General features: G+C 36.5%; 1 protein-coding gene across 1 annotated transcript in view; it reads left to right on the top strand.

The window, feature by feature from the left end:
• Positions 1-11,613, top strand: part of MAPK1 (mitogen-activated protein kinase 1) — a 40,453-nt gene extending 28,840 nt beyond the window's left edge. The window contains exons 5-9 of the mRNA XM_075041587.1: positions 1,127-1,241; positions 1,738-1,869; positions 4,031-4,140; positions 4,863-4,990; positions 7,464-11,613. Of these exons, the coding sequence (XP_074897688.1) occupies positions 1,127-1,241; positions 1,738-1,869; positions 4,031-4,140; positions 4,863-4,979 (474 nt within the window). The 3' untranslated portion in view covers positions 4,980-4,990; positions 7,464-11,613. The remainder of the gene's footprint in view (positions 1-1,126; positions 1,242-1,737; positions 1,870-4,030; positions 4,141-4,862; positions 4,991-7,463) is intronic.
• Positions 11,614-13,413: the final 1,800 nt, after the last annotated feature.

Genomic DNA, 13,413 nt, shown 5'->3' with positions numbered 1-13,413 from the left:
ATTGGTTGTTGGATTTGATTTGTTGTGACAATAGTGTGTCTAACGTGCTTTTAGAAAATAGTCATCTGACCAGTCGAGGAGGTTTTTTCCCAACTTCTTGTATTTTAAACTCACATTGAGGCCATAAACATAGGGCAACTTAACCTTATTTCTGGATATCCTTTATCAGCAGCTTTTACAAGAAAATATTCTGTGTGTTTCTTAAGAGGTGGTCAACTTACAATTTCTCTGGCATATAGCTTGATTCCTTTTAGAATTAAAGTGCCTTGAAAATAAAGTCAAGTGATCATGTCCTGAGAAGTTGGAGCCAAGGTGGCTGTGGATTCAGCAAAGTTACTAGCTTTTGTTGGAAGCTCCCTACTAATGGGAGAGGGAGTAGGGGGCAGCGGGCTATGGGAGAGTAAGGCAAGGGAGCTCATGTGGCCAGGGGCTCTTGAGGTAAACTCGTCCCTGTGCTACCCAGGCACTAGTGTAACTAGCGTGCCTCTGAATGAGAGCCTTTTCTTACAGATAACACAGGTTATCCATACACAGGAAAATATGGCCATTTGTTCCATTCTTCTTATATATATATTCCATTTACCATTGTTGGCCTTCTCACATCATCTTTACTACTTACTTGCCTGTCATGTTTTACAAATCAGCTAACGAACAATCTAATTTTGCACTTTCACTCCTTTGTTGAAGGCTGCTTACTTTAGTGATATTTATATCCTATTAGGAAGAAGGATGGCTTTTTTTCCACGTTTAGCATACTGTTAGGAGCTATGGAATTAAGAAGAATAGCTTGTTTCCAAAATTTGTTAGTTTAAATTTGCTATAAAATTAGGGAGCCTCAGAAATTTGCGGTTGGTAATATGTTTAGCTAAATTTAGAGAATGCTTCTGGAAAGGCATACTTCAGTTCTTGCTATCCCTTCCAACTAGTGTTTTTGATATACAATTCTTAATTATTTCATTCTGTACAGAAAAACCAAAGAGCATGAACAAGCATGACTCATCTAAGAAAAAAATATTTATTTGCCTGCACTTTCACAATTTACTAAAGTAACACGTACTAAAGTAACATGTTGCTGCAATTATGCAAAAATTTCTTTGACAAAAATGTGTTTTCCCTTTACTTGCAGGGTTACACCAAGTCTATTGACATCTGGTCAGTAGGCTGTATTCTGGCAGAGATGCTCTCCAACAGACCCATCTTTCCAGGAAAACACTACCTTGACCAACTTAACCATATCCTTGGTAAGCTTTATAGAAAAGTAGCATTTCCACATCCGTCTGTCTCTCTCCACCTTTTCTACCAGCTAGAGTGGTCTTGGTTGCTCATTTCTTTCTCTTGTTGGTCAGTATATAACGTATGGCTCTGTAGGTGTATCATCTGTTCCCTGTAGTTATATCTGCGGTGATTTCTACAACAAATCATTGATTTGGGGGGCAACTAGAGGATACTTAGCAATTTATCTACTACACCAGCAGAGAGGTTTTTAAAATAAAAAAAAAAAATCAAATGCATTTGTTTGTTTACAAGAAAAAAATAACTTAAACCTCTTTAGTAAAGGTTTCTAAAAGAATTCTAAAGTATCCTGTACTCTTAAAACATTTAGTCTGAAATCTTCTTCCCAGCAGTTTTAATACTGAGTTTTAGCAAATGCGATATAACTGTTTTAATATGCTTTTCACAGAATGCATTACTGTTTGTGGGTTTTGCTTTCTTTCTTTTTTTTTTTTTTTTTTTTAGGTATACTTGGATCCCCTTCCCAAGAAGATTTGAATTGTATAATAAATTTAAAGGCCAGAAACTACTTGCTTTCCCTACCACACAAAAACAAGGTACCATGGAACAGGCTGTTCCCAAATGCTGACCCCAAAGGTATTTTATGCTCTATTACATTGTATCAGAAAGTAATGGCAGGATGGGATTTTTAAAACCACCCTAAGAATTTATCTATATTGGAAATAGAACATGTAGGTCCCTTAAAATGGCAGTATAAATCTAATATTAAGTCATAAACCAGCATGAAACCCTCATACTAGCTTATCTTTTTAAAGCAATTTTTAGTAACTCTAAGATTACATGTTGTGCTGTTTGATCATTAACTTACGTGTAAAACGTAAATCCTAACTCTTGTTACTGTCTTTGAAAGCATGATACATTACTCAAGTACTGAACGTAGGTATTGGATTTTGAGAGAGGCATCAAACAAATCTTGAAATTTGTTTCTAAAATCAGATATGAGATAGCTGCTTATTGCTGAACTCAGTATAGTTTGTGCAGACTGCATGTCAGTTCTAGATCAAACTGGATAATATCAATCGAAGTGTGGGTCCTTAGGTAGTATGAAAGGTTAAAATTTAATGGGTTAAAAATTCAGTTATGATAAGTGGAGCAAAAGTTATAAAAGCAAGGAGTGTAATAATTGTTGCCTTTCTTAACAAGGCTTTATTAGAGGGTAAATATGATTTTGTTTTGCTAGATAGCTATTGACTTGCGTTTTAAATTCTACTTCACGCAGTTTAAGGGTGGTTGTATTCACAGTACAGTGCTCTTTTACCTGCTCTGACACAATTCATAAGTCACCTTTTTTTAAACCGATAATTTTAGATAATTCTTAGTGAATATGATCAGGTACTGAACTACCATGTAAAAGCTGATTTTTGCAGATGGAACTGAGTAGAGCTGATTATCCTTGTCATTGAGAGAAACAGAAGTGATTTATTCTGCTTTCATAATAGTGCTCATCAATGTGAGAATTTTTACCGTGGGCTTCTGACAGCTGAAACTGTAGCAATGCTGATGCACTTAGCTGCTAGGGGAACATGCCGTTTGCATGACTTCTGCAACACCTTTTCATCTAGATCTTCAGAGTAGCTTTGACAGAGCAGTTTTTCAAAAAGCTGTTTGTCAATCATTTCAGTAAAAAGCATTGTGCGGGACATGCTTTAGCACGGAGTGAGCATGTGAGTTTCCAGTGTTGAGAAAACCTCGTCAGAATATTTAACATTAATTGCTGTGCCAGTTTGCAGCTTTTCCAAGCTGCCATTGTATGCAGTGGTAAGGTCTGTCTCTTCTGCAATGCTTGGTACGCGTCTCATTCTGATGCAAAGCTACCACTACTTTGCCGCAGTAAGAAGCCTCTATGTAAGTTCTGTGTCATAAATGATGTGGTGAGGAGAAGAAATGGAGTGGAATTTAGGATGCTGCAGATATCTTTGGGCTTCTTGTTGCTATAATCATTCTGTTTCCTTGTCTTGGAAAGGGAAAATGTGTTACAATCAAAGTAACTGAACAATTGCAGTAACTCTGACTTGTAACATTTGTCCAGAATTTCATCAGACCTCACTCTCTGTCTTACTGGATCTTCAAGTTCTCTATGGATTCTTTACGAGTTCTCTTCAACAGATTTTGCCTGAATCTCATCAACATGAATATATTTGCATCTTAGGTGGAGAGTACCTTCTGGGCTGCTAGTTATGCTAGAATAGTTCACTGTGATGGTCTAGAACTCCTAATGACTTCTGGATGACATTTTTGTCAGTAAACAGCCAAGTTTTCTTTTCAGAATAAGAACATATTCTTGATTACTTTTTCATTTCAGAAAAGCTCTATCTTGGTTTGGATTTTTGGCACAAAAATCCAAAGCATCTATTTGAGTGAAGAAAAAGCCTTACCTATTCCATTTCTGCTGTAGTTAAAAATAGATTATACCATAGGGTTCTATGCATTTCTTCCCTCGACATTCATTCTTATGCTGAACAGCTTTTGAAAGGGTATGTCTCCATTAGACCAGATCGTGCCAAAGGAAACCATAACCAGGGAATGTCAATAAGATGGGCAGGTGAAGATACTCTGCCCAAGTTATAAGAAGCAATCTGCTGTTTCTGTTACTGCTACCACAGCTGGGGAATTCCCGATGTACATTGGAATTAGTGCAAAACTTAGGGTAGCATGTATTTTCTGTGTAATACCAGTGTTCATAACACTTTTGTACTTTGGAGTCTGTATTAAACTCTTGCTCACTTTTTCCTCTTAGCACTTGATTTGTTGGATAAAATGTTGACCTTTAATCCTCATAAGCGGATTGAAGTGGAGCAAGCTTTAGCCCATCCGTATCTGGAGCAGTATTATGATCCAAGTGATGAGGTAAAGACATTGTTAAAATGTAAATGTTGATTAAATGATGCAAGAGGTTATTTTCTTCATTAGTTTAAGGACAGTGTTTCTACAGCTCTAATGGAGTTGAGGAATGAATTGCATCAATATACCAAAATCTTGTAGTTCTTATTCTAGTACAGCATTTTGGAGGCGTAACACAATAAGTAGATGCTAAGGTGTACTCTCCTGAAAATGGAACTTCTTGGCTTGCTATGGTCTTGTTTCATAATGTCTGAGATGAAGGAGAAGAATAACTGAGTTTGCCATCAGATTACACATTTAAAACCCCCAAATCTGAACTCACTGTAGTTCAGTATGCAATTCTGATGAGATTTCAGGTTACTTTTAGTGAAGAAGTAGGGGAGGAGGAAATAAGCTAGTTTTCCTTAAGGAAGATATGTTTATTCCAAGAAATACAAATGTTGCAGATAATTTTTTCTTTGGGTAGATACTAAGTTATTAGCCTTTAACTATTTTAACTTGTGGTTTAGATTTGAGTAGCTACTTACTATGGTTTGATTTAAAATTTGATAAACTAATATATAATGCACACAAAAGATTAACAGAATGGGTTCTTCCTTGAAGGCTGCACAGTATTAGATATTTTTGTGAAGCGCATTTTCAGATTTTTTTCCCCATACAAGAACTACATGAGATTCAACAGAACAGTAATATTAAAAAAAGTAATAATATTTCTTTATATTATTAAGCCTGTAGCTGAAGCACCCTTCAAGTTTGATATGGAGTTGGATGACTTGCCGAAGGAAAAGCTGAAAGAACTGATTTTTGAGGAAACTGCTAGATTCCAGCCAGGATATCGATCTTAAATTGTGCATAGGTAAAGTCACAGCAATACGAAACCACTTGGGCAGGGGGAAGAATTTTGGAACTTTCTTACCACTAGTGAAATGTAGAACTTACCTTTTCTATTGATAGGATAACTACCTGTTAAAGGATAGCTTTATGCTTATTCATTTGACCTCGGTCCTGTTCTGTTGTTGAAGAAAGTGTTTAGTTTTGCCTGCAACACTGAAGTGTTTACAGGGAATCCAAGCAATTGCCTGAGATGTTTACCTAGTTTTTAGGTTACATTTAAGGAATAAGAATTACATTTAAATAGTGCTTCTTAGAATAAAAGCTATCTCAACACCTTGAAATGCAAATTTTATTCAAAAAACATTTTAAGGGGGCAATGTTCTTCATATGTTACAGACTATTTTGTGATATGGCTTCAAATGCTTTAAAAAAAATTCTTCCTTAAATGTAACGTACAGAGGAGAAATCTCCTAAATTATTTTAAAGGGGAAAAAAAACCCTCTGAACCTTCAGTATGATTTAACTTCAGTTTTAAGTACCTCTGAAATAGTGTGAGTAAATAGGAATAGGTATCTAAATATTCATAAATTAGTTATGATTAATCCTCCTAAACTGAAGATTTAAAATTTTAATTTAAAATGTAATGTACCGATATTTACTGTCTCTGACTTTTTATTTTTCTTTCTTTTTTCTTTTTTTAATCAATGAACTTAACTGGTCTTCATATACCATGATGCTTGGAAGTCTCAGTAGTTTCATACAAGATTGGTCAAATACTGACTTGAATAATTTTTGTAATACTTAGAATCATAGACTGGTATGGGTTGGAAGGGACCTTTAAAGGTCATCTAGTCCAAGACCCCTGCCATGAGCAAGGACATCTGCAACTAGAGCAGGTTGCTCAGAGCCCCGTCCAACCTGACCCGGAATGTTTCCAGGGATGGGGCATCCACCACCTCTCTGGGCAACCTGGGCCAGTGTTTCACCACCCTCATCGTAGAAAACGTCTCCCTTATATCTGGTCTTGTGAAACTTCTGTGATACTAATAGTTTGAGGTATCAAAGTTTTGTGACTGGAAAAGAAAAACAAACAAAAGAAGACAGCCTAATCTAGGTTGCCTGTTTTATGGTCTTAAAAGTAGTTTCTGTGCTATTCTTCGTCAACAGCAGCATTCTGCAATCACTGTTTTTTTGGTTGGCGGTTCCAGCAGAAAGGTTAAGTTTTGAGCCAGTGAACTTCCTCACTGCAAGAAATCTGTGAAAGAAGGGGGGGGGGGGGGAAGTGAAGGAAGCTTTTGAAAAATACAGTTTTTACTTAGATAGGGTAAATTCTGTTGCCACTGGTTTGAATATTCAAATGTATAGAAGTTCACAAATGAAGTCATTTTGATCTTTAGAAATATTGTATTTTGTTTATTTCAGCTTACTAGCTAACATTTGAAACTATTTTAATAATTAAAAGTTAGGTAAATCTGGCTCTTATTATTAGCTGGGCATTACCAATAGAATTAGTCCCTGGGACACGGTAACATGCGTGGTGCTTATTTCCCATCTGTGTTTTCTAAAGCTAATTCTGTACCAGAGGCGCTAGCAGTACCTGTACATGTTCTGGAAGAAAATTACATAAACTTTGAGGAGTAAGATGAAACCTGTTACTAATGGGTCATAGTGTGAAGGAGGGGAGAGCAAATAGCTAACATTGTGGTAAATCATAGTTTATGATCTCTCCTGCTTGCCTCTTTGCCCACAGACCATACTTACCTAGGTTGTATTAGGGATTAAAGGATAAAGGGATTAGGGATAAAGATATCAGTGATCTGGTGCTAATGGAAATTTCTGGTTTGCTAAAAATGTTACCTTTAAATGGTACTGTGAAGAGTTGATTTGGCTGATGCGATTCTGAAGTTTAAATATTATACTCAGCTTGATAATGATATGCTGGTAATTTGTCCTAGTCATTTGTGGTTAGAATTATTAGCTGTTCCACATCACAACAGTTTAAACATAAGTAGCTGACATCCTAGGGAAGGTCAGTCCCCAGGATTTGGCTTAAAATGGACAGTAATGGTCTCTTCCTGTGCATTTCTGCATCCCCTACACCACCCCCCACCCCCACCCCCCCCAGTACTTTATCAGCTAGCCCTTCTCGGTGTGTTTATTTCTTGAGGTTCAAAACTTCCCCCTTGGCTGTAGTTTTTGGAATTGAGAGGCATTGTGGAAATAACAGATTCTTCAGATAACCAAATAATATACTTTATTCATTAGTTATGATTAATCTTCCTAATCATTTGAAGAAGTAAAATTTTAATTTAAAATGTAATGTACTGATACTCACTGTCTCTGGATTTTTTTTATTTTTTTTTTAAACATATATTGGTACTGCTGTCTATGGTAAACACAGTGTACCTAAAGCATAGAAATAGGAAAATATGCTTGTTTTAAAAGGCGATGTTAAAACTTCCTTCACTGAAATATGTCTCTGCTCTTTTTTGTAGGGCAAGGACTTAAAGGACTGGGCATGCTCAAACGTTGCTGTTCCTCTTCCCAGTTCTTTATTGTTGGTCATGTCTTGTGGCCTCTCTCAGCTTATCCACTAACTCCTTTGAGCCATTCAGGAGGGCAGTTCCTGGTAGTTTTGGCTTTTCATGCTTTCAATGAATCTTTTAAGCCTGAAGAATTGTAATTGACACTCCTATGCGTAATGCCCATTGTTGACCTGTTGCAGTACTGTACTGTAAGTGCACCTACTGCTGGCCGTATTTTAACTGCTTGCTTTCTGGTTTGAAAGATGCAGTGGTTCCTTTCACTCCTGGATCAATATCCAAGAAGATCATTCATTAACCTGTAAGAAGTTTACACCATGAACTATGTTTTTCTGACTTTACTGAAGTCGCTGGCATTTTTTTAGAAAAGCTACTATTCAGGGCACTTTAAGTCAGTGACATCCCAGATTTTTTTTGCACTTCCTTTTTAAATAGAAATGGTTAGCATCCAGCGGAGTTTATACCATTATGCTATGGATTACAGCATAAGTCGTGTTCATGTTAATCTTGCTTATGCACTTGTTTGGGTGTCCTGTGCTGTACATACAGGTATTCTATACAGCGTAAGAGCCACATAGGAACCCAACTTAATTGAATTCATCTAAGACACATTTTTTCCATGTATTGACAAAATTTGTACCTTTTTCTCCCTGCCTTTTCTAAAAGAGATCATTTAAAGTTTAACCATGTTAGAGGCATAGTACTTCCAAAGTTCATACCACGTAGTAGTGTTTAGAAGACTTGTGCAAAGAGAATGAGTGGCAGCTCGCCAACTTGTATTTACTCACCGTGTGGTGGAAGATTAACAAAGAACATAATGGCATGATGATCTAATGGTGAATGCTTTTCTCTGTGGAAGGCATCCATATGTGGTGGCAAGCGAGAAACCAAAATATGATGTTAATAAACTCAGTCTGCATCCTGCATACCAATGAAATGCTTCAAATGAGGATTGATAGTTTTTACATTTGAATCTAATCACTGACATTCAGAATTCTTGCAGAGAGGAACACTGCATCTTTAAATGAGAAAGTTTGATTTTACTTTTGCTCCTACAGCATGTCAGCATCTCAAGTTCATTTCTTGCAACCTACACTATGGTGATTTGTAATCAAGCCTCCATGAGCTCGTGACATGAAGTACTGTTCTGTTGTCAAGTACTATCAAACTTTTCTGATAATGCTGAGTTAGGACAACCAAACAAAGCTAGCACTAAATAATGTTTAAAATTGTATACCTTTTAATGATCTTTTCAAGTATTTGTTACTGAAATTGTATAATGTGGAGTTTACTAGGTGTTATGTTCCAGTGCAGTGCCTCCTTTTCTTTCCCCACTGCTCTCTGTGGTGAGAAATTTGCCTTGTTTAAAATAATTACTGTGCCCTCGCATGACTGTTAAAGCTTTCTGTGCAAAGATGATTGTCTAAGTGCCACATGCCTATGATTGAGAAAAAAATAATCTATTGTTACCTCTGAGTTGTGTTCAACTGAAATGCTATTCAACAAATAACTTAGGAAAAATAGTTCTATTTTTAGCTTTTCATATCTCTGCTGTCTTTTTCTCATTTTATTTTGGCAGCAGTGAAGAATGGATTGTATAAAGACTGCTTGCTAATATGAACAAAATGCACTTGTAATTCCTGGAAATAAATTTAAATCTTATATCTTCACGTTAACATTAAGAATTAATTTTTGGTTTCATCTTGGGTAATGTGTTTGAATGGAAATCAGGTTCAATTGCTACTGTAGTATATAAGGATGCTTGCTGGTTAATAACTCCAGGCTTCCTCATACCATTTAGTCTGCTCTTCAAAGAAATCTAGAAAGCCATTAACTATAGACTTCAATAGATAAGGGTGCTTACAAGATTCCATTTCAAAATTTTCTTTTTCCTCTAGTTTAAGTGTTAGTCTGCCAAAACTAATTTTTAATAAGCAAGGGTTCATCATTAAAGGGCATTTTCTCTTAGGAAGTTCCTGTGGTACATAAATCTCTGTTGCGGGGAGCATATTAAGAGCATTGTCAGGACACTGCACAAGTGATCATGGAATCGTGGTATGGAACCTATGCGAAAAACATTTCTATAGAAATATGCACTTGACTGTTGATACTAGTGTAGAAATTTCTCTTGACATTTCTACACTTCTTTACCAAAATGCTTTTCTCACTCAGTTTTGAAAAGTTGAAATATTTCTAGAATCTCTGCTACTTGTACGATCATCATTACTACAGGAGTCATTTTTGGCATGGTTGGAAAGACGACTGTTACTGAAATTAGTTTGTAACACCTCAGTTTTAATTTATTAAGGGAGAACTTTGGCAGCTTACTTCATCCTTCTCTTTCCTGATTCTTTTTTTAATACTTTCTTTAATTTTGGATTTTTGGGGAGGTGTAGACTTACCTTCCATTCTGTCTCCCCGAGTGAGAAGCCGAGGCTTTGCTTTACCTAACATCTGGTGCTTTGGGGCTTTCTTCCTTAGCTATTCTTGCTGAATCCAGTTGGCATCCATCACTATCGGTAACCACATTCACCAATCTTCTACTGAATTCAGTAAACATTGTTGGGTTGAATTTGTTGATGCATCAAATGCAGAAACATGATTTTTTTTTTATCAGATTTTGGAAATAGTTTAAAAGAAGGTGCCTATAACAACACTGTGTTAGGTCGGTTATTTCATCATTTTACATTGTTTTGGGTTTTTTTCCCTTCATGTAGTTTTTATATTTTAGAGCGGAGAACAGCAACTCTTAATCAAAGTGACATGCATATTTCATGGTAAAGATGTTTTGGGAATAAGGAATGTAAACGGTTCACTGTCAAAAACATTCCAACCTTACAGCTGAAGAAAAATATGCAAACATAAAATTCTCATGGATGCTTTGGCAAACAAGCATCTTACTGCTGCCCTGACTGTCGCCGGACTCTTCCTCATCAATATCGCACGTTATATCAAATCTGAAGTGTACAACACACTACATGGGCTGAGCGGTGTGGTGCACTAGGAGCTTTCAGGAGTAGCAGTGATGACGTAATGCAGCAGTGGCCAAATGAAACCCAAGGAGTTGAGCATGGTTTTCCTTACAGAATGAGAAAAAGAAAAACCTGTTGTTGCTGCCCACTGTAATATGCTATGATATATTTATACCATGTCGAAGTTGTTTGCTGAGCAACTGTACTATAGATTTAAACTTTATTAATATATATTTGCTTATGTTAGTGTAGTTTATATAGTCCTTGGTTATTGATAAATTTATTGTGTTGTTACAGCACAGTGATATGGTATAAATATAGGTCTATACATACACACCATATACCACAAATTTGGTCCCTTGCATAGTACTTTTATATTTGTACAGCAATGTCTTCAAGCAATCCCAGATTTTAGGGGAAATATTTTTGTAAATGCAGTGGTTTAAACAAAAAAGTCCAAACAATCCTTTTACTAAGTTTTAAATACATTTGTGGTTCAAAATGGTTTAGTTAACGATTGAAATCAAGACACTAAATTAGTGAAAAGTGCACATTAGTAAAGTGAAGCTTACAGTGGTTTTTGTAGCATGTGCTGTGATCAAACTAAGTGAAACATTGGAGGAAATGTAAAAGTTGGACTACCTTTGTAAATCTAGAACAAATTTCTAAAGGTTGCAGCTGGTTTACTTACTATTGTTGCCTTTTCTTGTGTTGTATCAGTGTAGAGCACTCTTAAAAATACTCAAACTGCTTTGTCTTTGCTTTGTACTGTTGGTGCCTTCTTAGTCATGTACCCCACAAGTCCTGCATAGCTAATTTAGTTAATGGTAAGTTTAAAATAAAAAAGCAAAGGAAGATTTTATAAAAAAAAATAAATCATCTTCTGTATGTTCTTACTCATTGTAACAATTAAACGTTTATATTGTGACAGATTTGTGATTTGGTTAATCTGTATAGATCAGTTGTAAGTAGCAAAGGTTTATATTTCGTCTTATTCTTTTGATGTTGTAAACGTATGTGATTTTCTTTTTTAAATCAGGTAACTTAATGTTCTGTTTTGTTTTTGGCATCTGAATCTTGTAAAAACAAATGCAAAGAAAAACATTAAATTGTGTCCCTGTATCACCAAATCAGCATAGTACTGTGCGTATGTAGAATGACTGGAATTTTGCTTTAAAATGAACTGCTGTTTTATAAACCATAAATACACTGATGTGTATTACATTAGCTTATCTAAAAAAATGACTGTCACTTGAACACTGCGGTAGTGAGTAGCCTACATTTAGTATTTGTAAATACTCAAGTGTGTTCATTCCACTGTATGACTACACCAGCTTGAAGTTAAATTAAGGAAGCCATCCAAAAAAACACAAGTGAAGTTTCTTTATAGACAGGCAGAAATGTTTTATCTTTGGTGCAAGAAAGTTATGAAATCATCAGTTTTTTGAACTGTTGAGCATAGAGTAATGCAAATAGATTCCAGTGTATCTGATGATTCACAAGCTTTTTTGATGCTCTTTATATTGGTATTCATATAGCTATTGCACTCTTCCCATGAAATCTTGAAAATAATTACTCAAGCAATCCTTAGAGACCAAATGTTTTCATTTTACTATGAAAAGGTTCTTCTCAGGCCAAGGGTTTGAAACGTGATTGCTGGGAGCAATGCAAGTCAGCTTACATCACTGTAATGGGCTTTTAATGAATTTTTTAATTTATTTTTTTTTAGCCTAAAATCAGACTGTGCCAAAGAACTGAACCCTTAGCAGGTGTAGTTGGATAATGGCAGCTAGAAACTTCTCTTAATATGAAAACACAGAAAATGTGACCTGAAACTAAAGAGAGCATAGCTGTAACTGACAGGTCTGTAACAACTCCAAGAACTGGCTTGTCAAAATTCATCTCTCCATTCCCTCTTTGACTTTCACAGCAGAATATGTAGTTTTTTCCCCAGAATATTATATAATTTAATTTTTGCCATAGATAGGTTTGTGAGTGTTCTTACTTTTTTGTTGACTGTAGCTGCCTCTCGCTTTCTTTGTTCCCCCAGCAGAATGCTGTATTTACAGTAGCTTGTACTTCAGTGAGTTACTTCAAGGTGTAACTACACTGCAGCTTGTCTCAGTGGAGGTTTTGACAAGCTACTGATTGACTTAACAGTCTTGGAATCCTTGTTTAAGTAGGGTTAGTTTGAAATATCATGCATATTTCCTGTATTTCACCAGAATTGGACACTGAATCTTCTCCATCTGTAAGCTTCAAGTATAGTGGGCACTCTTAAACTGTTGGAGTCAAAGAGGGTAGAGGTGGGCGCTTGGGTCAGGGTGTGGGCTTGTGGTTTGTGTGGGCTGGCCTGTTTCAGTGAGAGCCCTCTGGGTGCTCTGGAAGCTGAGCGGCCTGCGCTGGGGGAGGTGGTGCACTCAAATACTCACGAAGGCTTGTGAAGAACTGCTTCTGAGTACGAGCCCTGTTCATTGGAAGAGATACTAGTGTAGGTCTGATGGCATCAAGCTTTGCAGAGCTTTGACCCCAGGACTTTCTCTGCAGACCGAAGATGCCAGCTTCTGTGTTGTGCACATTTCATTTTCAGTTATTCTTTCTGCTAAATGGCGTATACATAACACTTGACAAGCTTGGAAAGTAAGAAAAGCATTTGAGGCGTGTTAGAAGACTTACAAACTTCATTGCATCAATACCTGTCATGTCTGCTGATGTTTATCTTGCTCTGATGTGTCTTTTCACCACAAAAGAAACTCTTCAGCTAGCTTCAGGAGAGTTCTAGAGCTTGAACTCCAGTTCTGAAGGTGGCTCTGGTGAGTCTGCAAAACAATGTCCTGGTGCTCTGCCAGGTGCCAGAGGTGGCCAGTGTTCACATCCCATGTCAGAAATGTGGCCCCACTTATGCAGTGTTCATGTGAAGGTTAATCTTG

The sequence above is a fragment of the Buteo buteo genome, chromosome 11 (genome assembly GCF_964188355.1).
Source record: "Buteo buteo chromosome 11, bButBut1.hap1.1, whole genome shotgun sequence".
Taxonomy (NCBI): Eukaryota; Metazoa; Chordata; class Aves; order Accipitriformes; family Accipitridae; genus Buteo; species Buteo buteo.
This window is presented reverse-complemented; position numbering and strand designations above follow the sequence as displayed.